General features: G+C 40.5%; 1 protein-coding gene across 1 annotated transcript; it reads left to right on the plus strand.

Moving 5' to 3' along the window:
• Window positions 1–2468: 2468 nt before the first annotated feature.
• Window positions 2469–24236, plus strand: BMS1 (BMS1 ribosome biogenesis factor). Its single transcript, XM_062001745.1, has 23 exons — window positions 2469–2542; window positions 2857–3099; window positions 4076–4266; window positions 5562–5641; window positions 7047–7235; window positions 7505–7647; window positions 8430–8551; window positions 9742–9938; window positions 10645–10781; window positions 11195–12000; window positions 12776–12877; window positions 13781–13938; window positions 14487–14568; window positions 15489–15565; window positions 16577–16762; window positions 17267–17455; window positions 18304–18484; window positions 18999–19057; window positions 20050–20172; window positions 21168–21315; window positions 22209–22384; window positions 22828–22989; window positions 23706–24236. Exons 2-23 carry the CDS (start codon window positions 2924–2926, stop codon window positions 23940–23942), a joined length of 3921 nt encoding a protein of 1306 aa, XP_061857729.1. The 5' UTR covers window positions 2469–2542; window positions 2857–2923; the 3' UTR covers window positions 23943–24236.
• The last annotated feature ends 2398 nt before the right edge of the window (window positions 24237–26634 follow it).

Genomic DNA, 26634 nt, shown 5'->3' on the forward strand with positions numbered 1-26634 from the left:
GGGGCTATGGTTTTACTGCACTGAATTTTGTTTCTATCCTGGTGAGAGTTCACTAACTTTGACTTGGGAAATCTGTAGAAAACAGACTTATTTATAGCTTTTAGTGGAGAAAGCGTTAACACGAGCGGTACAAGCATTGGAAAAGCAGTCGTGGTGGTGGCAGGGGACAGCTCACTGGGTGTGTTTGCATTTTAGGTGTGCTCCTAATAAAGAACACTGCTGGTCTTTTCCATTCTACACTAATGTATAGTGTTTTCATTTAAAAATGAGCATATTTGTAGCCTTTTAAAAGGCATTATTTTTGTGATGTCCCTTTTGCATATTTTTGTTTCACATTGGCTTTTTTTCCCCCCTTCACATTTTCTCCTCTTTTCCAAATGAAGGTTTTCCACCTGGGTGACAAAGAACTTGTAGAACTGCACTCACAGAAGAATAACAATTGTCTTCTGTCTTTTGTATTTGCACATTGATATGAGTTTTAGGCTTCTCAAGGTCCATGTCTGTCTGGAAGACCACTGTAATCATGGAAGTGTTCTTCATCTGTGTCTGGAAAGCTGCCCTGATTGTATATTAAAGCAATATTGGCCCTAGGATGCTGAAAACTTTACATGCAACTCTTTGTTTTTGTGTTGAAAATGTGGCTTTGGCCCATTTTAAGCATACCTAGATTTTAATACATGTGCTATTAACTTAATTACTTTGTTTAAAGAACCAAAGAAACATAATAAAGATAAAACTTAAACAAAACCCGTTATTTTATTAATAAAGTTGATATCTCTGGGGAAAACAAGTCCAAAGAAATAATCCTGGCTCTTGTCACTAGATTTTAGCTGTGCCTGTGAAGAAGTTGTTTAATCTAAAGAATTAAAAGAACCATAGTGTCTAAAGCTATCTGCAAGGCACTTTGGGTACAAAAAGTATCTTGAGAGCCAACTACCAGGTGATGACTGTATATACGACTCTCTTAGTGAAGTTTTTCAAATCAGCCACCTGTTTCCCCCTCTCACTCTAGACATGTCATGCTGTCACAGCTCCCAGAGCCATGCCAAGGCAGCTGTGTTAGGTGTTTGGGGTTGGGCTGTCACTCCTGGCTGCTCCAGTATTACAACTCCTTCATCATCTGGTCTAAAGAACACACTTCCCTTATTAGCAAACCCACTTTCTGCAACACTGAAGTGGAACACTGAATACTTCTCAGCAGCAAATCCAAGAAAAAATAAATCATTCTCCCATCACAGTGCCATCTACTGCCCAGAGCAGAGCTTTTCAGTGAGTTGTTGCTTTGCTTTATTTTGTTACAACTTGCTTTTAACAGACCCATATTTTTCACACATAAGAAAAAAGATGCAGATGCAACACTCCTGTGATGGTTGTGTAAACTTTCACTGCGTGCTACAAGGTGGAGAATGCCAGAACACAAATTACATGCTTGTTCAATATACAGGAGGTACCCTCTCAGCAATTCCCTTGGATTTGTATGACAGCAGTGATGCTTTTGGCACACACATAGGTGATGCTGAGGAAGAGGTGGGTCATGAACCAAGCCAGTTCAGTATTAGATTACTTTTCTACTGCTTGCAAAATGTTCCTTTTTGTACAAGAAAGGTTTTTGCATGCTGAATATTGAAAACTGTATTTTCTACCACATGACTTGTGAAGGAGAGATAGTGAGGGCTCAAACTTAGTAATGTGGTTTATAGTCTGCCTTGGGCCAACCCCACTGGTAGTTATTTTGAGTTTCTCATCTTGTGGGAACCTGCAAAGTATGTTCCTTTCTTCTCAGCCTCCTCCTCGTCCAGCAGTGGGACCAGAGCGGCAGCTGCAGCCCCTGCGGCTGTGAGTCCTCGGGGCAGGGGGGAAGCCGCCTGTCTGGGAGGCAGCATCTGGCCAGCACCAGAGACAGTAGCTCTGGCTCCACACGCCTCTTTTATCTGCATTGTTTCTCGGCTGCTTCTTGGCATGCGGCAAATGACCTCGGAGAATATGGCTTTTTCACTTCATTAAGTAGAGCCATAACTTCCAACGGACCTTCGGGGGGGCGCGGCCTCGCCTTAAGGCACAGAGCCGGGACAGACAATGGTTCACTTCTCACCTGGCCTGCCCGGGTTCCTGCATGCCCAGTCGTCCCTGCGGGGCGGTGGCTTCGAAACCTGACAAGAGCCCCCACCTAAGGCCGCTTTGTCCGAGCTCAGAGCACGGGAGAGCTCTGCAGCGGCTTTTCTCCGCCGGCTTGTTTGCCTCCCAGACTCCTTGGCGAGGATCGAGGTTTTTTAAAAACGAAAGAATCCCGTTTGTCATGGGGATTTGCTGCCCCAGCAGCCGGTTCGCGGGGCGCTGAACTGTGTCACTGAACCGCCTGAACGTGGCTTGAGAGTGGTTCAAGAGCGGGCGGCTCACGGGCAGCCCGGGCCGGCAGCCCCGGCGCGGTGCGCCCGCAGGAAGGCTCCGCCGCAGCCGCTTCCCCCGGAACTCGGGGCGCAGCCGCTGTTTCCGGGCGGTGCGGCGGCTGCATCGACCGGCGTGGGCCCACGCGGCTGGGCAGGTGGGAGCGGGTTCGGCGCCTCAGGGGCCGCGGGGTCTCGGGACGTGGCTTTGCCCGGAGGCCGGTAGCGCCGTGTGAGGGGCCCGTAGGGCCGGCGCAGGCGGCCGGGTCGCCCGGAGGCCTGCGGCCGCGGGAGCGTGGTGCCCGGCGTGCCGGGCCCGGGGGCTGCCGGTGCTGCTCTGCGCTGGGCTCCGCGTGCGGCCGGGCACGGTATGAGTGAGCCACTTTCAAGGCACTTTCAGGCGGTTAAGTGATACTGTTCTCTCTGAGGTGTGCCATATGTGCGACTGATACATATTTTCCTTCTCTGTCAGCCGTGCTCAGGATCACACAGAGGCAATCTACTTTGTATTGATCGTAAACAATTGTTGAGCGAGTAAGATGGAGGAAAAAGAGAAGAAGAAGCATCGCGCCAAGCACAGCGGGCCAAAGGCAGAGAAGAAAAGGAAACGGTATCTCAATGACTTGGGACTAGGAGATGAAGAGAATGCTCGGAAGAGAAACCCCAAAGCTTTTACGGTCCAGTCCGCTGTGCGGATGGCCAGGACGTTCCACAGGTAAGAGATGGGTGTTGGGTGTGGAACATGCAATGTCAGATGGATCTATAGGCGTTGGCTGGGATTTCTTTGTTCCTTTGTGTAGAAATATGCAGAGTGGGCTCATGTAACTTTCATCATTTACTAGATTGTGCTGTAGTTTATGCGTGTCATAAGTGTGGAGCTTTTTTCGTCTCTGTTAACTGGTACAACAGTGTTAGTCTTAATGGAAAAAAGCATGTATGGCTCCTTGGACTTGGTGAGAGCTCCCTGTGCATGTTAGTATCTGGGCCCATGGTGAGCCATTATATCCGAGCTTTTGCAAATATGAATAAATATTTCAATGTCCTAGTTCGGGCTCTAACAGAGTTGATTTTCATCTTAGTAGCTGGTACAGGGCCGTGTTTTTGGATTTGTGCTGGAAATGTTGTTGATAACACAGGGATGTTTTGGTCATTGCTGAGTAGCACTAACACAATGTCAAGGCCTTTTCTGCATTGTGAGGAGGCTAGAGGGGCACAAGAAACTGGGAGGGAGCATGGCCAGGACAGCCCACCCCAACTGACCAAAGGGCTATTCAATAGCGTAGGAGATCATGCCCAGTATATAAAGGGGGGAGTTGCTGGGGAGGTATATCGCTGATCAGCCATCAGGCAGTGGGTGGTGAGCAGTTGCTTTGCCATCACTTCTTGTTTCTTTTTCTTTAAAAAAAAAAAGGTACATTTAATTATATTTCTTTTTATTAAAATTATTATATATTTTAAATTATCATTATTTTAATGTCACTTGATTTCATTTCAGTTTTTACACTGTCCTTATCTCAATCCACAAGTTGTACTCTTTTTTTTTTTTTTTTTTTTTTTTTTCCCTGATTCTTCTTATCCCACTGGGGATTAGTGAGGGAGTGAGTGAGCAGCAGCTTGATGCTGAGTTGATGGCTGGGGTTAAACCACCACAAGTTGCTTTTTAACTTCTTGTATTACACATTTCTTCTCAGAACTCAGGACCTGAAGACTAAAAAACATCACATTCCTGTGGTTGACCGTACTCCTTTGGAGCCACCTCCTGTGGTGGTGGTTGTGGTCGGCCCTCCCAAGGTTGGGAAGAGCACCTTAATCAAATGTCTCATTAAGAACTTCACAAGGCAAAAACTGGTTGAAATTCGGGGTCCTGTTACGATTGTTTCAGGTGAGAACAAAGATATAAGAAGTGGAACTGCTTGTTTTGCACTCCTTGTCTATCTTGCTTTTAGAGCTGGGATGGTGTCTTATAACTTTTGTTCATTTTGAAGAAATCACTTGGATATGTTATCAAGCGTACTTATTAGCAGTAAACCGATAGTGAGATGGAGGCTTTTGTGGAACTTGTCTCTCTAAACTTGTTTTTCACCTTTTTTTTTTTAAGTTCCATCCATTCTTCAAAAGGTTCTCATTTTTTTCACTGGGTTTTGTTTCCCCTTTTGAGCTGTTTTCCTCTGACTTCATCGAAACCTCTACACACATTTCCTGTTCTTCCAAGCTCCCTGTCCTATAATCCATCTTGGTATGTCTTTCTTCACTTAAGAATTACTTTGCCTAGCCATTTCCAATTTCTCCACTTCACCTCTTGGGCAGTTCTTGTCCTTTTTGTTTACTTTTCAGTCCCAATTTCCCCTTGTCTTAGTCTATTCCCTTCATACTTACTTCTGATTATTACCAGGGGAGGTCATTGAAGTTCTAGGGGGAGCACAGACCACAGCAGCTCAAGGAACCAGTTTATGAGGGAGTTCTTGCTTGTATTCAGACAATTGTCTGTTTAGTGCAGGTGGACACTTAGTAGACTTTTAAGTACTAAATCTCCATATTCAAGGAATGGTTGGTCTACTGGGGTTCAAGAGTTGTTTTTTGCAATTGATAACCTGAAGAAAAAAAAACATGGTGCCAGTTGTCTGTAGTTGAAGTTGTTATTCTTGTTGTCTAAAGATGAGTTGGCTATCTCCAGTTAGTCAGGCAAAGTTAACAGTAGGTACTTCTTTCTCATTTGGATGCGTGTTAAGTCTTTGGATATGTAAATCCATTTTTTTAAGGCTGGAACAGGATATATTTTACCTAATATCAAAAGAACAAAATTGTGTGTTAAAATCCATAATGTTAACTCTGGGGCAGTGAAGATTGTATTGTTTAAAGAAGTGAACTCCCATCTTTTTTGCAATTGACGTTGTCTTTGTTAAAGACCAAACAACTCCTTTGAAAACATGTGCTGGATTTGACCATTTTAAACCAAAAAGTTAAAATTTGGCAGAATTGTAAACACTTGAAAACAGACACTTGTAGGATGGTGCATGTTGCATGATCCATATGGAAACAAGAACTTGAGTCCCAGATACTCTTAGGAATTTCAGAAATGTTACTGGGAGAGAAAATATTGAACTAATGAGTTTGATCCTTCTCTTTCTGATTCTTAAATCTGTAAAAAACAAGTAATTCTTAATTCTGTAATTTCAGGTAAAAAACGCAGGCTAACAATTATTGAATGTGGATGTGACATTAACACAATGATTGATCTGGCTAAAGTTGCTGATTTGGTAAGTTAACAGTGGCATGTGATTTCTACTACAATTCATGTTGAAATCACTACTTTTGACTGGACTGCACCAATGTTGCATTTCTGTACCCATTGCTATTGAAGGCAAAACTGTCTTTGGATTCAGAGAGAACAGGACTGGGCTTGGCAATAAACATACTGGAACAACCCCTGGGATTTTGCTTATCCTGAGGGTGAGGGGAAATGAAATGTGTGTGGTAGTGGGAAGGATTTGGAAGAAAGGAGATGCAACTGGACTTCACTGCTAGTGTAACTGATAAACTTGTCTCATAACAAGCCCAGATGATAAAGTGGTGTTTCACTAGGGGATTTGGTCAGACTGTGTGAAATATGAAAGTAGTTTTTAGTCAAGAAGTTTTCAGCTGATGTGTAAAGTAGAAATATCTAATAGCCTACTAGTTGGTTCTATTTGATGCACTCCAGCAATGTGCCCTCGTGTCCAAGAAGGGCAATGGCATCCGGGGATGCATCAAGAGTGTGGCCAGCAGGTCAAGGGAGGTTCTTCTCCCTCTCTACTCTGCCCTGGTGAGGCCTCATCTGGAGTCCTGTGTCCAGTTCTGGGCTCCTCAGCTCAAGAGTGACAGAGAACTGCTGGAGAGAGTCCAGCACAGGGCCACCAAGATGATCAGGGGACTGGAGCATCTTTCATATGAGGAAAGGCTGCAGGACCTGGGGCTGTTTAGTCTGGAGGAGACTGAGGGGAAATCTTATTAACATTTACAAGTATCTAAAGGGTGGGTGTCAGGAGGTTGGGGCATCCCTGTTTTCTATAGTAGCTAGCAACAGGACAAGGGGTGATGGGGTGAAACTGGAACACAAAAGTATTCACTTAAACATAGGAAGAAACTATTTCACTGTTGAGTTGAGGGAGCCCTGGCACAGGCTGCCCAGAGGGGTTGTGGAGTCTCCTTCCTTCGAGGTCTTCAAGACCCACCTGGACATGTTCCTATGTGACCTGATCTAGGTGACCCTTTTTCTGCAGGGAGGTTGGGCTAGATGATCTCTAAAGGTCCCTTCCAACCCCTACCATTCTTTGATTCTATGATTATGATATGTATATTTCTGCATTCCTAAAGCAGTCTTAATCTTCTGTAGTTTTGTCACAGACAATGGGCAAATTAAATCTATACGAAGGAAACTGTATGGACTGGAAGAAGCAATTTGTTTTCCTAAGCCTCCTTAACTCTAGAGCAACTGAGATTCACACTTCAATGAGAAAGCCAAAGTTTGATTTTTAAAGCTACATGAAAACAAGGACTAGAACTTGCAAATTTGAAGGATTTTGGTTCCCAAGAAGCTTGTGACTTGAAAAGTGTGGTCTTTGAAAGCAGCTCATGTGGACACTGTGGTACTGTTACAGTGTAATGCTATCGTTGTGTTTTCAGGTTCTGATGCTTATTGACGCCAGCTTTGGATTTGAGATGGAAACATTTGAATTCCTGAACATTTGTCAGGTACATGGCTTTCCCAAAATTATGGGAGTTCTTACCCACTTGGATACGTTCAAGAACAACAAACAGTTAAAGAAGACTAAGAAGAAGTTGAAGCACAGATTCTGGACCGAAGTGTATCCGGTATGACATTCAGCATTCATTTCTCTTTACATTTTGCACAATGGGACTAAATTACAAGTAGGGCAGTACTTAAGTGGTTATTATGTTCTTACATCTGGATGTGAATTGTTTTCTCATAAGATTTAGGAGGCAGTTTTCAAGTTGAAGGAAACCAGTTGGTTTCATCTTTTGGAACCAATTGTAACTGCAATTACAAATTAGAGTTGCATTAGCTTAGAGTTTTGTAAGCATTATTATTTGATGTTTTTATGTCTTCTTAATGTGTTTAGGGTGCCAAGCTGTTTTATCTGTCTGGAATGGTTCATGGAGAATATCAAAAGCAGGAAATTCACAATTTGGGGCGTTTTATCTCAGTTATGAAATTCCGACCACTTACTTGGCAAACATCTCACCCCTACGTTCTAGCAGACAGGTCTGTGCTTTTCTTTCTGTTCTTCAGTCTCATATAGCACCTTGTTGTTTGAAAAACCTGTAATAATAGATCCAGGCAGGCCTAGGTGTGAATGGCTATTTAGCATTACTAGATGTCTTTGGGGAGATGAAAGCCATACTCTCAGAGTTCGTGCCATTCAGGTTGCACCTGTTAAGTAGCTAGGCCTTCAGTAGATTGTAAACACTTTTGAAACAGAATAAAATAGTTAAGATAATCCTGCTTGTTGATGGTTATGTTGAATTTCTGTGGAAAAGAAACAGCATTTCAGCAACTTAACAGCACCTGGTGAATTATTCTTCCCCCTCATCTGCCTGAAAACAGCCAATCTTTGCCTCTTCCCTTTTCTGTGGTAGTTTTGTGTTGATCGCTGCCACTAGGGAACAGAAGGTGGTGTGTGGCTGCAGGGAATGCGACTTTCATCTGTTTTCCCTCTAATGGCAGAATTGATTTGAGGAGGGCTGTGTGTGCAAAGTGTATAAACAGTAATTAAAATGTGCTAAGGGAGCAGCACAGGTTTAATGAAATGTCAGTAATCTGTTACTGAAAATGATTCTCCAAGTTTGAAAACACATTTAAAAATACTTCTGAAAAATCCTTTTTTCCCTGGACTTTTTCCATGTTCTGTTTTGATGATTAGACAGTGTGGAGCAGGGGGTGGCAGCAGTGGTGCTGCACTTCTCTTTTCTTCACTTTTTTTCAGAAGTTAAGAGCACTCCTGCATATTTTAACTTTTTTTGCTGTTTTTTTTTAATGTTGGGTAGAATGGAAGAGTTGACAAACCCAGAAGATGTTCGAATCAATCCCAAATGTGACAGGAAGATATCGCTTTATGGATACTTGAGAGGAGCACACCTCAAAAACAAGAGTCAGATTCATATGCCAGGTAGTTTATTTGATTCTTTAAACTGCTTTTTTACTGATCTATGAGTAACAACATAGCTGTTACTTTTCCTATTCTGGAATTTTTGTATCTGTAAACTGCAGAGAACTTCTGGAGAGAGTCCAGTGCAGGGCCACCAAGATGATCAGGGGAATGGAACATCTTTCATACGAGGAAAGGCTGCGGGAACAGGCTGGAGAAGAGGAGACTGAGGGGAGATCTTATTAACATTTACAAATATCTAAAGGGTGGGTGTCAGGAGGTTGGGACATCCCTTTTTTCTATAGCAGCTAGCAACAGGACAAGGGGTGATGGGATGAAGCTGGAACACAAAAAGTTCCACTTAAATATAAGAAAAAACTATTTCAGTGTTTCAGTGAGGGAGCCCTGGCACAGGCTGCCCAGAGGGGTTGTGGAATCTCCTTCCTTGGAGGTCTTCAAGACCCACGTGGACATGTTCCTATGCGACCTGATCTAGGTGAACCTGCTTCTGCAGGTGGGTTGGACTAGATGATCTCTAAAGGTCCCTTCCAAGCCCTCCCATTCTATGATTCTGTGATTCTCTGATTCACCTTGCTGAAAACCTGTTCTGCTTTTGGAAGTTATTTTTCATAATGCACTTTTCTTTTTGTAAAAAGAAAACCTTGTAAATGTTTTTTGCTTTTACTTGGACATTTTTGTTGAAGTGTTAGACATGATATTGACAGTGTCTGAAGTTTTACAAAGGTATTTGTCTTCCAAAGGTGCTTGAAATGCAAAACATAGCAGCACTAATAGTGACAAGTACATTTGGCTTGTGTAAACTTTCTCATATTCATTGAGTAAATGTAATATTTGAGGTTGCATTATTTAAAAGCTTAAATTCAGAAATATTTTTATAATAACTTTACAGACCTATTAGTTTTCTCATTTGAAAACAAACCCAAAAGCTTCCAGGATTCTGGTGGACTTGATATGGACTGGTATGCATCTCTAAGTTAGGTCAGACAGAAGAACTAGATGTCCAATACAGAGCTTGCAGAGCTTTACAGAGCATCTGTTTGACACAGGTGGATCACTGGATGCTGCTGCCTTTTGGTTTTGTGTGTTGTTTTTTGGGGTGGGTTGTTTGTTTTTCTTTTCATGGTGAATTGTGCAAATTTCGAATCAGAACTGTGTGAAAGCCTTATTGCTTCCCCTGTCTGTCACTCCAGGTGTAGGAGACTTTACTGTGAGTGATGTGAGTTTCTTGCCAGACCCCTGTGCTCTCCCTGAACAGCAGAAGAAGCGTTCTTTAAATGAGAAAGAGAAACTGGTCTATGCCCCTCTTTCAGGAGTTGGGGGCATTGTATATGATAAAGATGCTGTTTATATTGACCTCGGTGGAAGCCACGCTCATGAAAAAGAAGAGGTAAGGGGGGAATGCTGTTGGTAGTTTGAATTCTCTTGCAAAATGTAGTTTTGTAGTTTCAGTCATTAGAGTAAAAATAAGTGTTTAAAAATTGTTTTCTTTGAGATTATCAAACCTTACATATTTGTAATGAGTAATGTCTTTTTCTCCCCTAGTGATTTCAGAGGAAGGATATTTTTATTATCTCTGTGTAAAATATTGTGCCAAACAAATGAAGGATTGGTTTTATAAACTTTCCAAAGATTGATTGAAGGTTTTTAAAACCTCCTAGTACTGGGATTTTATCACTTTTATTTTGTAGAGCAGGGTGCTTGTGGGAGAAGACTTGCAGGATTTGACTCCTCAAAGGGAGAGGTGGAAACATTTGCATGCAAACAGATTGAGTTCACATGTTTCTGCCTGTATTGTGCTAAATGTTAAATAGATTTGAGTCTGATAATGTGTGCTTGCTGATATTTACTGTAGTGGCTGCTACTGTGAAAGATGCTGTCTCTAATTGTTCTTGGGTTGGTATTGTGTGTGTTCCTGAAATGTGAATAGAGGCCAGGTGACCTTGGCATTCTGAGAAAAATGTTTAAAATGCTTTGCATTTTTTCTTGCATATGCATATTTCTACTGTTTTAGGCAGACTGATGACTCTGTTACTTGTTCCTTAGACATTTGTTTATTCATTTTAATTGAAAAGCTCAAAATCTTGACTTTCCAGGAGGAAGTGAGACCAAATCACGAGCTAGTTCAGAGCCTCATCTCCACACATTCAGCCATTGATGTTAAGATGGCGTCAAGCAAGGTCTCTCTCTTCATGGACTCTAGACCTTTAGGTTCAGAGGATGTAGGACATGAGTAAGTTTTGAAAGCTTAGCAGTGTTTGTGCATGAATGACTCTCTCTAATTTCAGGCTCTAAGTCTGGAAAACTTCTCAATAGGAGACAGTAGAATAGCTTACTGCGTAACTCTTCCTCCTCTGAGACTACTACGTGTGCCACTTGTGTATTTTGAGATAGAAGGAACTGATCTAGCAAAGTTTTGCAGTGTAGTCCTGCCTCCTAGGAATTCCTTGCTGTTATAGCCCTAAGTAACATACTGCTCTTTTCCTTCAGTTGAGAGTTGTTCTGTACTTGAAGAACCCCGTTGCCTTTGTAGTGTTCTCTAACCTTGTCATGCTTTAAAAACAAACTACAAAAAGTATTTCTAAATAGTAATGGGAAGTGTCATTAAAATTTCTTTACCCCAAATGTCATCTTGGGTGAAAACAGGTTTGTGATGCCAAAAGAGGAGAGCCAGGTTGATCTGAAGACCGGAAGAGTACGTCGGAAGGCTTTATTTGAGGAAGAGGAGAAAGAAAATGATGATGCGGGAAGTGATGAGGAAGATGATGAAGAAGAAGCAGCAATGTCTGAGGATGGAAGTGATGGTGATGATGAAGATGATGCTGAGGAAGAAAGTGACGCAGAGCTATTGAGGGAAGAGGTGGCTGATAGGAGAGCCAAGCGTCTGAAAATGGAGGCGACTAAAGAAGAAGCTGTGAGTGAACTGCCAGTGTTTGCAGACAGTGATGACGATCTTGAGATGAGTTCTGAAGAAGGAAGAACTGCGCTTGAAGAGAATGAGATGGAGGAAGATGAGGAAGAGGAGCAAAGGACTTCTGAAAACGAAAGCTCAGACAATGAACTTGAGACTGCAAGCGAAAGAGTAGCTGAATCTAAACAGGATGATGAGGTAAATAGTGAAGATGTAGAAATGACATCGCAAATGTCAGATCAGAGTCTGAAAAGAAAAGCTCTGCTCACCACAGATTCTGGAAACTGCACAGCTGAAGAGGCATCAGAATCTGAGGCTGAAAACTCTTCCCTTGGTGAGGGTGATGACGAAGGATCACGTGATGAATTGGAAGCTGAAGAGTCAACTAGGAAGGGATTTCGGCACACTCAGGCAAAGAAAACTGATGATATTAGACAGACTAAACCTAAAGCTGTAGAAGCTGAGGATGATGATGTGGAGAATCTACTGAAAGAGGAAGAGGAGTATGAAGAAAAAATAGATTTTTCTACTGATACAACAGGTAGGCTATAACCTAAAAAAGTGTTACTACCCACTTTTAATTGGGTTCATTGTTGAAGGATGTTATAATGAGTAGATATTACATGGTTTTGTCCCTCCAATATATGTAGCTGTTAAGAGGCAAACTTCAATTTAGGAAACCTGGGGTTATCTCCTATTAAGTCTTTGATTTATAGTGTAGTATGGAGGTCTTGGGTTCCCTTCTTCTAGAATAGAGGTGATTCATTTTATAAACACATTTCTTAATCTCTATGGCCATGTGTGTGAAACAAACTCTGATGCTCTATTCCCATTCTTGAGGGAACATTAATATAATGTATTAAGCACTTATTGAGGTTACCCAGGGAAGTTGTGGAATCTCCATCCTTGGAGATGCTCAGAAGTTGTCTCAACATGATGCTGAGCAACCTGCTCTAAGTAACCCTGCTTGAGCAGTGGAGCCAGGCAAGATGACCCCCCAGAAGTTTCTTCCAATCTCGGCCATTCTGCCAGTCTCTGAAGGTGATGTGTCATTGTGGAAATAATGAAATCTGTTACTGTTGCTAATTGTCTACTAAAGTTTTGTTTTAAAAATCGGACTTGTCATTAAAAAATCAGTGTTGTAACTTTTTAGCAAGTTTATGTTTCTGTGTATATACAGAGTATGAAAAAAACCCTGAGGTTGTGTCTACACTTCTTAAGCCTGTTGTTGTCACTTCCTTATTTAAATTATCTATGTAACTCCTAGTTCTTAATTTTTTTTTTGAGGTAAAAGATATTTATTTTTCTCTTTTAAGGTGCACTTAAGTGGAAAGAGGACCTTGCACAGAAGGCAGCTGAGGCTTTTTTAAGACAGCAGCGTTCAACTCCCAATCTTCGTAAACTCGTATATGGAACAGGTACAAATCTTTTGGGAAACTAGCAAGTCTGGATCTTTGAGCATTGTGTTTTGATAGCATGCCTGAAGAGAGTTACTTGACTTTTTAAATTGCTGATACTTATTTTCATTAATAATTGTAATAAAGACAATAAATAGCATTTTGAGCTCATTTTCCAGACTATTTGATTGTTACTCTTGTTTTCTGGTACAACTGTTTCCCCCCAGACATTTAAAGTTGGGTTGTTTATACAGTTATCTGGTAGCTATGGTGTAATCCGTTGTGGTAATTGATGTGTTTCATAAAGGGATGGTTTTTGTTGGCTGTTTTAAGGAATTCCTGTCATGTGGTGACTGAGTGGAATACTCTATGTGACATAGTATTAACATGTCTGTAATAATGGTGTTTGCAAAAAAAGAACAAAGCTAACTGCCTTAAAAGGCAGAGAAAATTGCTATTTATGTCATTTGTCCTGCCGAATTCACAACTTTTCCATTGTATGGCTGAGTGTACAAACCTCATCACGCAGAACCTCTGTAGAACACAGGGAAAACTGGACTTTTGTAAACCTTCCACAGCACAGGAGAGGGAAAATTTGCTGACAGGCTTTCCAGACTAGCCTAGTGTCATTTCTGTGCACAGATCATTTTGGGATTGCTTCTGCCTGTGTCACTGGATGAACGTCCTGTGTTTACTGATTGGACAATGTGTTTTCAGATGATTCCAGTTATGCCAACAGGATAAGATTTGAAGTCGTTCAGAGAAACGTAAACTATGGAATTTGTGAAATGAATAAGATGTTTCTTTGAATCTCATTTTTCCCCACAATTGCAAATAGTGAATCATAAGGCAGAAGAGAACTTGTTAGTGAATGTAATCCATGTACTGTGGGGGAAATAATCACAGTTTATGTGTTTCATTTAGCTGTCGAGGATGAGGATCATGAGGGTGAAGATGCAGGTGATGAACTTGGAGGTTTGTTTCATGTCAGCCGTCCAGACAAAGCATCGAAACAGAAGGCTAATGCTCTTGACTGCTCCAAATTCCTGGTAGAAAAGCCACAAGATTGGGATTTAGAAAAGGTAATACTACTGGATAATTGCTTTTGCATATCCTATACTGGTTATGTCGTGGCTGTGTCTCAAAGTACTACTGAGTTGTTGTTGAAACAGACCTATGGGACCTATGGCCAGAGCGTCATGTCTTCTGCTGGTAGTATCATTAGAAGTATTTACTAGCTAACAGACTCCAAGGTTTGTTCTTAAGAGGAACAGAAAGTTAGAATAAGTTGGTTTAATGCTTGTCTTCCTTGACTATTTGGTGGATCATAGTTTACTATTTATTTAGCAAAAAGTAAAAAGCAGGGGAATCACAAGTGGAAATGTGATGTAGGGTAGAGACCTTGTTAGTGTAAAGACCTCTGGGCAAGAGCTGAGTTGGTGTCGCGTTCCTGCTTTTGCTGAGGCATTGTCTCATTTTGGTAATGATGTCTTGATGTGGAACTGTGTGTGAGAATATCAGATTATCTCTGAGGTGGTATTTCTCATGGAGGAGTGGGGAACACAGTAGGAGGTGTTTCTGTTGATGCCAAGGTGTAACTATACAAGGCAATGACGCTATTATTTTGCAGGTTATGAGCAGTATTCGAGACTGCTTTGTTACTGGAAAGTGGGAAGATGATAAAGATGCAGCAAAACTGTTGGAGGAAGATGGTAAGTGTAAAACTTCTGAAAATTATTATCTTCTGCAGGATTTTTAAGAACAGTGTGACTTCGTAGTTATATAAGTAGCATGGAAAAATATTGCAACAATATCATTAGTACAAAACAAACTATTACATAAAATATATACAGGTACTGATGTAATGAAACAGTGCTGTAAATCTCTGTACAAGCAGTAGACAAGGATCACATTCTGAAAATTTACTCACTGAAAAGTAGGGTATGTAATTCCAATTAGGAAATAGAATCCTCAGTCAACACTTGGCCATGCCAAGTTCAAGCTGTGTATCCAAGTGTAGCTATTAATCCTCTATAGTTTAATATTTTGGATAGTCTTGGTGGAAATAAACAGAAATTCTTCTTTAATGAGAATAAAAAAACCCTGTCATTAACATTTGAAAAGTGAGATCAACCTTCAGATGTTTTGGAGGTATTTTTGTTGTCTTCTTTTAATTAGGAAGTCCTTAGAAAACTTCTAATAGTATGGCTGTATCTCACATACAAAATAGCTGTGGTTTGGCAGGTTACTGTAAACACTTGTTTTTAACTTAAATATTGTCTGCACTGTTTAAATTTTTCATTTTATTTCTTTAATGTAGAAGATAGGAGCTGGGTTGCTCTGCTGTGTCTTGTATCAGAGTACCAGCTGATGTGCTGCGTGCTCTTTTGGAATGATTAAACTTCATTTACCTTTTTGAGGTCATGAAGGTGTTGAAAGGAAAAAGGAAAGGACATAGAAAGGACAAAACAGACTTAAAAACTTGTTGGCAAGAAAACACATCTGGGCTGAAACTCATCTAGAAAACAGTACTGAAAATATGAGAAATTGTATGGAACAGTAGAAGGGAATGGATAACTGCAGAGTAACAGGAAGATTAATGGCCAGATATCTTGGATATTTATTGTTGCAGAAGAACTGTATGGAGATTTTGAAGATCTTGAAACGGGTGTTGTGTACAAAGGAAAACGTACTGCTGAAGGAGATGAGGTCTGACTTGTGTTTTTCTGTTCTTTAGCAACATACATATGTGTGAGTTTCTGACCAAATGATGGGTATCCTATATAAAACATTTAGTTGTCATGAATCAATAGGAAAGAAATCAGTGGGAAAAAGGAAGAAAAGGTTGATTTATTTTGGACTTCAGACTCTATAAATATCTGGAATGGCATGTTTTTAGTCTCCAACTAAACTATTGTTTTAAGTTAATTATGTAGAAGTCACCTCACTTACTTAACAGTAGGTGTCAGGCTTAATCAAGAGCTAGAAGGATCTGGAGGTCTGAGAGAAGTATTTTAGAACCAAATGTGATCATAACTGTTTGTACAATGTCATTGCATCTGATGCAGGAGATTACAGAGCTCTGTTTAAACACAACAAATTGTGGAAACTGACACAGTTTCCTGGTCATTCCTCAGATCTGCAGAGAACGGGATGGTGGAAGCAATTTATACAGTGTCTTGGATGTCTTCCAAGAACAGAACTGTATTCTCTGTGACAATACGGATTGAAACATCAATTGTTTTTGCAGACCGAACAACTTGATGGCTTTGCATTTCATTATAAAAGGGAGAGTAACAGCATCATTTTGGCAGCTTTCAAATGGATTGTGATCAAACTTTGCTCTGCTCTGGTCTCTAGAGTGCTGCCTTCCAGCACAGTATTGCTCAATGCTATCAACAATTAGTTTTTTTTCTCTTATATGCTTATTTTAACTGTAGAATAACAGGTAGGTCAGTTGTAGGGTGTAAGTAAATGTTAAGAAGTTTTCTCAGTGAAAAGGGTTATGTATAATTAGATCATCAAATGTTTTGGTCATTGCTGAAGTTACATCTTGTATGAACAGCTTACTAAATTCTGCCTCCAATGGAAGTGTTTTGCAAGCGTCTAATCATTTGCATCATGAGAAACTATTACATAATAATATATATTAAACTGTTAATCAGAATGGGTTGCTCTCAGTGAACTGTTTCACATGTTTGATAACTTACTGTTGGTTAGTCTGGAAGTGAAGAGGAGGAGGAGGAAGATGAGAAAACATCCAAAGTTGAACCTGAGGAGGAGGAAAAGACGAAGGAGCGCATGGACAAGAAACGGAAACTGAAAGAAATGTTCGATGCAGAATATGATGAAGGGGATGCCACGTACTTTGATGATCTTAAAGAAGAAATGCATAAACAAGCACAGGTACAAGCTGTGAACTTGGCAATTCAACTGGCTCTACGTCTTGAAAAATACCCTAGAGAGTTCATCCAGAGGTTTTTTTCCTAGAGACACGTTTTGACAATATGCAGTGTGAGGTAGCACAGAAATACTGTTAAGCTGCTGAGTAAGGTGGGAGCGTAGCACTTGAAAAGGTGCTCGGGCTGCTAAATCAAAAACTGACTTTAACAGTTGTATCTTTAAAATCCAAAGTCACCATTATGAAAGGTAGATCAGAAGTCACTCAGTCATTTGCTTCTCTTGGGTACTGTCTTTCAAGTAGACTAACAGGCCCACTTGGGATTTCAAATTGGAAGGAATTCATGGTGGCAGAGATCTCATTCTGAATGAAAAGTCACAAAACCTGACAGATCTTCTCTGAAAGGTTTATACAAACGTTAGCATGTTTTAAATAGAACTGACACCTCATGAGCAAGCTGCTAATACTTGGATTTTGTAAAACGTGTGGGAACTTTCTCTGTCTCACAGCTCAATCGAGCGGAATTTGAAGATCAAGATGATGAGACCAGAGTGCAGTATGAGGGCTTCCGGCCTGGGATGTACGTTCGAATAGAGATTGAAAATGTCCCATGTGAATTTGTCCTGAATTTTGACCCTCATTATCCCATTATCCTGGGTGGGTTAGGCAACAGCGAAGGCAATGTCGGCTATGTACAGGTACGTAGCCAAAGCTGTGAGGGCACTTTGTATCACTACAGGTGTGCTTCTGTTGTTTGTCTTCTGTGTCTGGACTTGTTGTTTGTCTTCTGTTTATTAAAGGTACAGTAAACACAGAGTCTTAGTCCCTTGAATAGGGGAGTTGCTTATGACACAACTCTACAGTAGCAGACAGTGGATTTTTACAGGCTTAATTGGATGACTGGAAGAAGCTATGGTTTGGTATTCATCTACAGACATGTCTCAGGACAAGGTTCTGATATTGTGATTGCGAAGTTGCAAACCTAAGCTGTAAACTGAGCTTCGTTGTCCATGGATGTGGCTATGAAAAAATTACTAGCACATAGATATATTTCAGAAAGGAAGGAGACACCACACTCTCCCTGGGCAACCTGTTCCAGTGCTCCATCACCCTCACAGTGAAATAGGTTTTCTTATGTTTAAATTGAAAACCTATCTAGTTTTTGTCCCATCACCCCTTGTCCTGTTGCTAGACACAAAAGAAAAAAGGGATGTCCTGGCCTGATCTAGGTGGACCTGCTTCTGCCAGGGGCGGTTGGACTAGATGATCTCTAAAGGTCCCTTCCAAACCCTACCATTCTAGGAAAAAATACAATATTTGCTCACATGCATCAAAAGATGACTTGAAAAGGAGTGAAATCCAGATTAGCTTTATCTTTCCAGTCAACTTGGCATTAATGAGAACGTTCAAAGATACAAAGCTTACCAGATAAAAACTCCTCATGTAGGTAGAAGCTGCTTTCCATCATTCCTGAAAATTAAGGCTTGAATTTCAGAGTGAGGGGTGTTACTGTGTAATAACACTGTTCATCTTTTCTTCTCATTAGTTGCGCCTGAAGAAGCACCGGTGGTATAAGAAGATACTTAAGACACGGGATCCTTTAATCCTCTCGTTGGGGTGGAGGCGGTTTCAGACCATCCCCATGTTCTACATTGAAGATCACAATGGGCGTCACAGGCTTCTGAAGTACACCCCACAACATATGCATTGTGGAGCAACTTTCTGGGGTGAGTGAGGGCATTCTGGAGTTACTCTCCTATGTAAATTCTTCACCATAAAATCCTCAACCTGTATAGGATGTATCGGGAAATACAGCCAAGTAGCTTTTAAAATGAGATGTCTTACAGTTGTGTTCCCTGGAGAGTATAAAATGATACCAAACAGTATGGGAACATAGGCAGTTGCTTAGTATGTGTGAATTGTTGAAATAATTTGTAGATTGTTTGACTGCTCATAAACTTCTGGGCATTCTGATAGATTGCATCAAATCAAAGAGGAACCTGATTTGTGGCTGTGTGCAGAGACACTTGCACAGGCCCATTCTGTACAGGAATGTGATGCATTTTGTTAACCATACTTTTAACTTCGATGGGGCTATGTATGTGGGTGATGGGTTAAATACTTTCAACTTCTCTTTGGTTTTATTCATTGAGGATATTTGGCATGTATTTCTAAGCTTTGTGACTTTCAATAGAGTCTGGAGGTTGTGTAGTAAAGCTTTTAAACTGAATTTTCTTGTAGGGCCCATCACCCCTCAGGGAACAGGATTTTTGGCCATTCAGTCTGTCAGTGGCACGACGGTAGGTTTGTTACCACAAAATGTTAATTATTGCTTTCCACAGGTCTTTGGATAAAATACATAGATTTAGGGAAGAAGGTTTACATCTGGGAAAGTAGTCATGTAGGAACTGAGAAAGTAGGTAGGCTCAAACTTTTGAAAGGTGTATTGGGATGAGATGGGGAAGTGGATTAAGGCTTTTGTTTTTTGTGAACAGTTTTCATCTGCTACACTGAAAATGACCAATACTGCTTTATTATGTTCTGTGGAAGGATTTATACTTATTAGATTTTCAGATACAAAGTATTTAGATAACTTTCAAAACCTTTTTACAGGGCAAGATAGTGATATTCCTGTTGAAAAATGTTGTCCTCAAAGTGATTTCTCCTCAGTGTGCTGGACTGTTTATAGTTACCTGAATTAATTTAGTGTTAAAGCAATATTTATCAAATATAATCCTTGTTGCATATCACTGAAAGGTAGATTTATGTTACATACAATGTATAATGAAAGCTTTGCATGGTGTTGTAATGAGCATGACACTAATCATAATGGTGAATATTATATCCTTCTTAAAATAACCTTATTTAAGTCCTGTTGCACAGTCTTGGTATATATATTAAAAGGCTATTTTTGTCATATGCCCCTAGCATAATTTAGTGACTTACAGCAGTGCAGAAAGCACTTCTCCTTTGAGACTTTCTGTCTGAGTAAGGTTGTGTTTCATAAAGAGAACGTGGTAAGGTACATAACAAGGACTCTAAGATTGCTTCTGAGGTAATTAGAATGGCAGTTCTGAAAATCTCATTAGTGAGCGGTAGGAATGTTATGTCAGCAGCACCTCAAGTAGTCTGTCCAAAGTCAATTTGCATTTGTCATGCTGCTGTACACCTCTAAAGGTTGTAAATTCTGAACTTACAGTTTCACTGCTTTTTAGAGTTTATCAGTGAGGTATTTTCTTCAGTATCTGGTAGATAAACATTTAGCAGTGTGTCTCATCTCTGTGTGTTTCAGCCTGATTTCCGCATTGCTGCCACGGGAGTTGTGCTTGATTTAGATAAATCCATAACTGTTGTAAAGAAGTTAAAACTTACTGGTTTTCCATTCAAAATTTTTAAGAACACTTCTTTTATTAAGGTAAGTGTGTATACTGTAAAACTACATGTACTGGGGTTAGGAAGGCAGGCAACCTGGGACTCCATCTGTCCTTCCTGAGACAGAAGTTCCTTGTAACTGTAGCATAGTGTTCTGGATAGTGTGCAGTAGCTGCTTGGGTTCTTTGAGCTCTCTTCAGTGTGGTCTCTAACAGTGCTGATCATTAGCCGATAAGTATGGCTATACAGATCTTCTTTTTTTTTCTTCTTTGTCTCCCCCTCACACCCACCCCCACCCTCCCGGCTCTTTCTTCCTCAGAATCTCTGATTAGCTTCCCACCGTGGCAGACACCTCTGCAGAATGCAGACGTATCCCTGGTGTCATCCAGGCACTTTGATCCCACCTAATTTCAGCTCTGGGATAAAAGATGAATTCTAGCAGTACTTAAGATGTCACAATTACAGTTATGAAAGTGATTAGGGCAGGAAGTGTTGCAGAAGTGAATTTTCACTGACCTTCCAGCTTCCTTAGTTGGGCTTTTGGGCTCAGGAAGAGGTTAGGTTATTCTGCATTTGGGGTAGTGAGCAACTAAGCACTGATCCCAGCAGTGAAGCACTCAAATATTCACACTACATACACAGAATTCTTTCTGCCTTTGTTGTGATTTATGAAAGAAGCACAAACCTTGGACACCTGTGTTTTGTTAGAGCCTCACAGCTAGCAACTTAAGGCAGCTTGTTTGCTTTTAAGGTGTGCTGTGTTCTAGCTAATGACTTCAAAAGAGATCTGGACAGATTCTCACGAATGTATTCTAGTTTAGAACTTCAAATTGATATATTTCTAAGAAGCATTGCCTGTGGAATATGAAGAGCTGAGTAGATTACTTTTAGTAGCTTACCTTGAAGTCAGCTCCATAAGTTTTTTTGGTTGATCAACACAATGTTGTGTTCTTCCTGTTGCTTTGTAAGATATGCTTGTGAGAATTACTGTGGTCTACACAGATCTTCAACTTAACATCTTGAAATTCACACTTTCAGGGAATGTTTAACTCTCAGCTGGAAGTGGCTAAATTTGAAGGTGCAGCGATTCGTACTGTGAGCGGGATCCGAGGACAGATCAAGAAGGCTCTCAGAACCCCAGTAGGTGCTTTCAGAGCAACATTTGAAGACAAGTTGCTGATGAGTGGTGAGTTGTACTTTCCGTGGAAGTTATCACACAACTTTCATCCTGCTTCACAGATTGAAAAGCTGTGTCTCAGAATCTCTGCAACCTGATAATTGAGATGTGAATTCAAAGAACATGAAATACCTGGTGAGATGCAGGATGAAGTTTTTAAAGAAGTATATTCTCTGTCAGTTGTACTCAGAAGTTGTACAGTATGCAGGTGAAAAGGTTTGTCTTGGACACCTGTTCTTCCAAGTGTTTTAAAGCATTTTACACTGATTGGTATATGCTGTTCTTCTTGGACGTGAAGACAAATTGTATTTGGTGGTACAAGTGCAAGCAGGACATTGTTCTGAGAAATGCAAAGAATGGCATTGTAACTCTAGTTAACTGTTTTCCCAAGCCTGTTGGGAAAATTATGCAGGGGTAGGGTTAAGTTATCTCCTGTATTTGCTGAGCTTCATGTTGAGAACAGGAGTTGATGCTTATTTTGGGTTTCTGTGACCTGTCTTTTCCTAAACTCATTGAACTTATGGATAGTGCAAAATAAGAGGAAGTCAGTTCATTTATAAAAATAGGCAGAGGAAAGCAAATTGGTTTTGTCAGTAATGGCAGAGGCAGAAATATCCATAGGAAGTCTGTTGCTAGTTCTTTAATTTGATATGAATAATGAATAGGGTGGTATTCAGCGGGCTGCTCTTCAGCAAGATGTAGTGTTTGTGACTTCACTGGGTTTTTCAGAATCCAAGTGTACAAGTAGTTACATTGCTTTCGATACAGAGGCATATATACACCAACCAGTCCTAGTGTGTGGTCTGGGTGTTAGGTATCTGTTCTATTCAGACAGTCTTTGCTTAGAGTGTGCATGTGATGAACTGTGTTATAAAGTCAAGTAACGTTTCCTTCTCTTTCAGATATTGTCTTTCTGAGGACTTGGTATCCAGTTTCTATCCCAGCATTTTATAACCCTGTAACATCCTTGCTGAAGCCAGCAGGTGAGAAAGATAGTTGGAGTGGAATGAAGACAACAGGCCAGCTGAGGCATGAGCGAGGCATCAAACTGAAACAAAACCAGGATTCTCTCTATAAGGTATGTTTGAGTTTGTTTTTTTTTAAGCCAGTGATATCACAGTCAGATTTGCACACAGTCCTCTGCAAACTGTAAATACATGTTCATACATATGCATGTGTGACTTCATATTTTTATTAACAAAGCATAGTTTTTCTTGGCATGAAATGGCTAAAAAGCAGTGGAAAGCAGGTTGTTGTGTGTCATTGTCCATGTGTGAAAGGTTATAATGTAATCTGCAGGATAGAAGTCTTCTCCAAAACCTTACTGAGAATTCTGTTATAGTAAAATTGGCTAAGTTTGGTGCAAGGATGTTCAGAGTGTTTTGGGGGTGGGTTGTTTTGTTGGCTTACTTTATTTCTTTGTTTTGTGGTGTTTCTTTTTCTTTTGCCCCCTGAAAGATGGAAAATAAAAGCTATTTTAAGATGGTGAATCTTACATTTGTGTTTTATGCATTCTTTTAGCCTATTGTTAGGGAGAAAAGGCATTTCAATAAGCTTCACATTCCTAAAGCACTGCAGAAGGCACTACCTTTTAAGAACAAGCCTAAGAATCTTGAGAAGAAAGGCAAGACTCCAAAAGACCAGTGGAGACCAGCTGTTATCAGGGAGCCTCATGAAAAGAAGGTAATTATCACTTACTCTGAAACAAGGACTCCCGAAGGGTAAATGTGTTGCTTAGATGGTTTTTAACCATTGTTTTAGCACTTCAATCTATTGCTAGTGCTAAAGAGACAAAAGCTCCCAGTGAAAAACTATCACCTGCAATTTGTTTTGTTCCTATTTGGGAGGCAGTATTGGCATGGATGATCTGTCCCTGAGTGAATGGTGTCTTGTTTGCTAAACTAGTAGGTCAGCTGAAGCCTAAATGTGACTTTTGTCCTTGTCACAGAACTTGCAAGGTATTTCAGTTGCATGTAGTGCTCTGGCATTATGGGAGACTTAAATTGGCAGCTGCAGTCTTTTATTTGACTTGTCATTGCTATGCATTATTAACACAGACAGGGTTTGAAGCAAATACTCTGCTTAAAAAATTGAGAATGACAGAGTGCTTGCAAAGGCAAGAAGATCCAAACTGAAGTTTAAGTGTTCTATAGTAGCAATTTGGCATAGCCTTTTAAGTAATACCTAACCAAAATCAGAGTTCACCTAAGTTAAACTTTTGATTAACTTCCCAACAAGATAAATAAATAAACTGTCTCAGAAACTGGGTAGCTGATGCAGAAATAATTGACAACTTGTCTGCAATCTCTGATATAATATGGCTCTCTGCTGAGATTCAGCTGTTTCTTGCTCACCAAAACTGAACTGTTTGTATACTGATTCTCTGTTTTCTGTTTTAGATATCAGCCCTTCTCAGTGCTTTGAGTACGGTGAATAATTATAAGATCAAGAAAGCCAAAGTAAAACATCGGGAACAGCTTAAAGAATATCTCAAAGTTAAGCAGAAAGAGGATGAACAGAAATTCAAGAGGCAAAAGGAGGCAAAGAAAAAAGTCTATCGCATACTGGGACAAAGGGAGAAAAAGAGGCAGATGTCAAGCTTGAAAGGATCTAGCAAGGGAGAGAAGAGTATGTAGAATTTCATCAGTTTTCAGGCCAAATGACTATATGGGGTCGCTGTGCAACTTTCTGTTGAAGAAACAAAAAGGCCTTGGACTACACTGTATGTGCTTTAAGAGAAGGAAGAAACCCCACAAATATGACCTTATTCATGCTCTTGAATGCATTTGGCAATGTATATAAATAAGATGCAGAAGTATGGATTGTGTTTCTTCTACATGACATACTAGAGGACTTTGTATTTCAAGATATTTTTATCCATAATGCACATTCTATCTAGGCAATAAAGTATTTCCCTGTCAATTACAGAATATTTATCTCTATAAATGTTTTGTCTTAGTACTAGTGGACTTCTGTAGGAGAAAGAACTCCCCTGGATGTCTCTGTGCTCCTGTGTTGGCAGTACTTCGAACCATTGCACAAATTTTGTCCTTGGCAAATCTGCTATTAAAAGGCATGAAGATCAGCAGTTGTGAGGCAGGAGTTCTGGATTTCCTAGCTTTGATGTGCTAGCAGATGCCACCAGAGTTAGTCACTGCTGTGCTTAGATCATCTCGTCCTGCATGAAGGCATCTCAGTTTTTTCCAGTTCTCACTGGTTATTAAGCAGATCTTCAAAATAGTCTTCCATCCAGATCTTCTGTTACTTGGCCAGTTTTGGCACACTGAGACTGAGGGTAGATCTCTGTGACTGCAGCTTTCTGGGCAAACAATACCAGACCCTTCCAAAGTGTTATGTAACTACTTGGTGATTTTCTGTGAGGTAAGCACAGATGAGGTAACTTGCTTCCCTTGGGAACGTATGACCAGCCAGCTTGATTTGAGATGATTTCAGTCTTGTTTAATAAACTGAGCATTGGAATTCTTTCTCTGCATGAAAAGAGGCTTTGAACAATCATTCTGTTGAAGGAACAGACAAATAGTTACCGTGAGATGTATATTTTCAATGCTTCATCCTTAAACATGCAATGGGTCAGATAACATCAATCATTTCTTGGTCTTGTTCCTAAAAGAATTCACTCTTTATTATCAAGATAAAATTTGTTAGTAGTAGTATTATTACACTGTAGTAATATTTGGTATCTCAGATGGGAGATTCTGTGTGGGATCAGGCTGCCTCACACAAAAGCTTTCTGCTGAATGGGTTTGTAGACTTTCTGTAAAAGCTTACCATTTTGGGATTTTCTTAATCTTGTACTGATTGAAATCCTAATGCATCCATCTTGGCCTGTATGATATTGGAATGAAGCCTGAATCAAATTAGTCAGTAATTTTTTTGTCCCCTGTGAGATTCAGCTGAGGTCACATGAATATGGAAACATGATTTCTGCTTAAATAATTGAAGTTTCTCTGTGGAATAGACAACTGCTGCCTTCAGAGATTTACAACAAAGCTGTTGGCTTTTCTTTGCACTACAGAGTGGCACAGGATGGTCTGGTCTGCAAGGTTGTTTCCTCTTGTGCCATATTGCAGTAGGCTGGGTCTAATATAAACCATCAGGGAAGTTTTCTCTATTAATCTCATTATTATACTCTTGTGAGCAAACTTCCATCTTCTGTGCTGTTTGCATCTTCCATGTATTCACACATGACGAGTAGTTGTAGTTTTTTTAAGTGCCTGAAGTTACCACTGCCACACTTCAGCTTTCACATCGGCTATTTATATGTAATGGAAAAGAAATCATTTTGGTCTAGGTTGTTGATAATAGCTCTGCCAAAGATGAAAATGGGGAAATGGTAGATTTCAGTATTGTTTTCATTGCAGATTTTATTGTTTTTGTTGTTTTTACCACAAGAGCCAACAGAGCATGGAATACCTCACCTGTGAAGACTATACAAGATACTTGTTCTACATGGTACTGTTTTTTGTTTGGTTAGGTGTTTTTTTTTTCTCTTTACATAGTCCTTTATGAAGGGAAAACCAGAGGGTTTTTAAAAATAAAGTTTAAAATGGGTTTAAAATAAAGTTTAAAAGGGTTGTAGATAGGAGCTGGTGTGTGTTGTGACCCCTGCTAAAGCAAGGTGGAGGTTTTGCAATCTCTTGCAGTGCTAACCTTTATTTTGGGAAGTGATGAGAGAGAACGAGTTCAGTGACTGTCCCAGCAGAGCCTGGCTCTGCTTTGAACCTGGAGAGGCCTCAGGCCACCCAGTGTGACCGAGAGCCTGGCCAAGGCCTGTACATCTGCTAATTGTTCTGAGGCTGTGATTTACAGTACTGTGGAGAGGGATATTGTAAATCCTCTGTTCCAGCATGAGGGAAGTACTGCTCAACATAGAGGTAGAGATCGTTATTGTATTTGTTGGAAAGTAACAACTCTGCTACAGCCTTTGTGCAGCTGGGAGAGACGTTAATACTGGGTGTGAGGAGAGCTACCAGAGTCCTGGTAACAAAGATATCTGCTTTTTGTCCAGAAAGAATAAATAAAACTGTGGTTTTAGTTGTAAAAGTGACCTCTAATAGTACTTTTGGCCCGTTTTTAGCATGGAAAGTTTCAGCTTTTCCCCGCAGGACAAGGGAAGGGTGGTGGTTAGCGCTGAGGTGTTGCGCTAGGCAACATTCTCCACACTCCTCTGCTGCTGCCCTGGCAGCCCTGAGCCGTGGCTGAGGAAGGTTGCCTCTGGAGAGCTGTTCATGTTGGCCTGGTGCCAGTGAAAGCTGCTGGCCTGGAGCAGCAAGGGCTTTATGCTGCAGTAACCCTCAAAGTTACTGA

Source organism: Colius striatus, chromosome 8 (genome assembly GCF_028858725.1).
Source record: "Colius striatus isolate bColStr4 chromosome 8, bColStr4.1.hap1, whole genome shotgun sequence".
Classification (NCBI taxonomy): domain Eukaryota; kingdom Metazoa; phylum Chordata; class Aves; order Coliiformes; family Coliidae; genus Colius; species Colius striatus.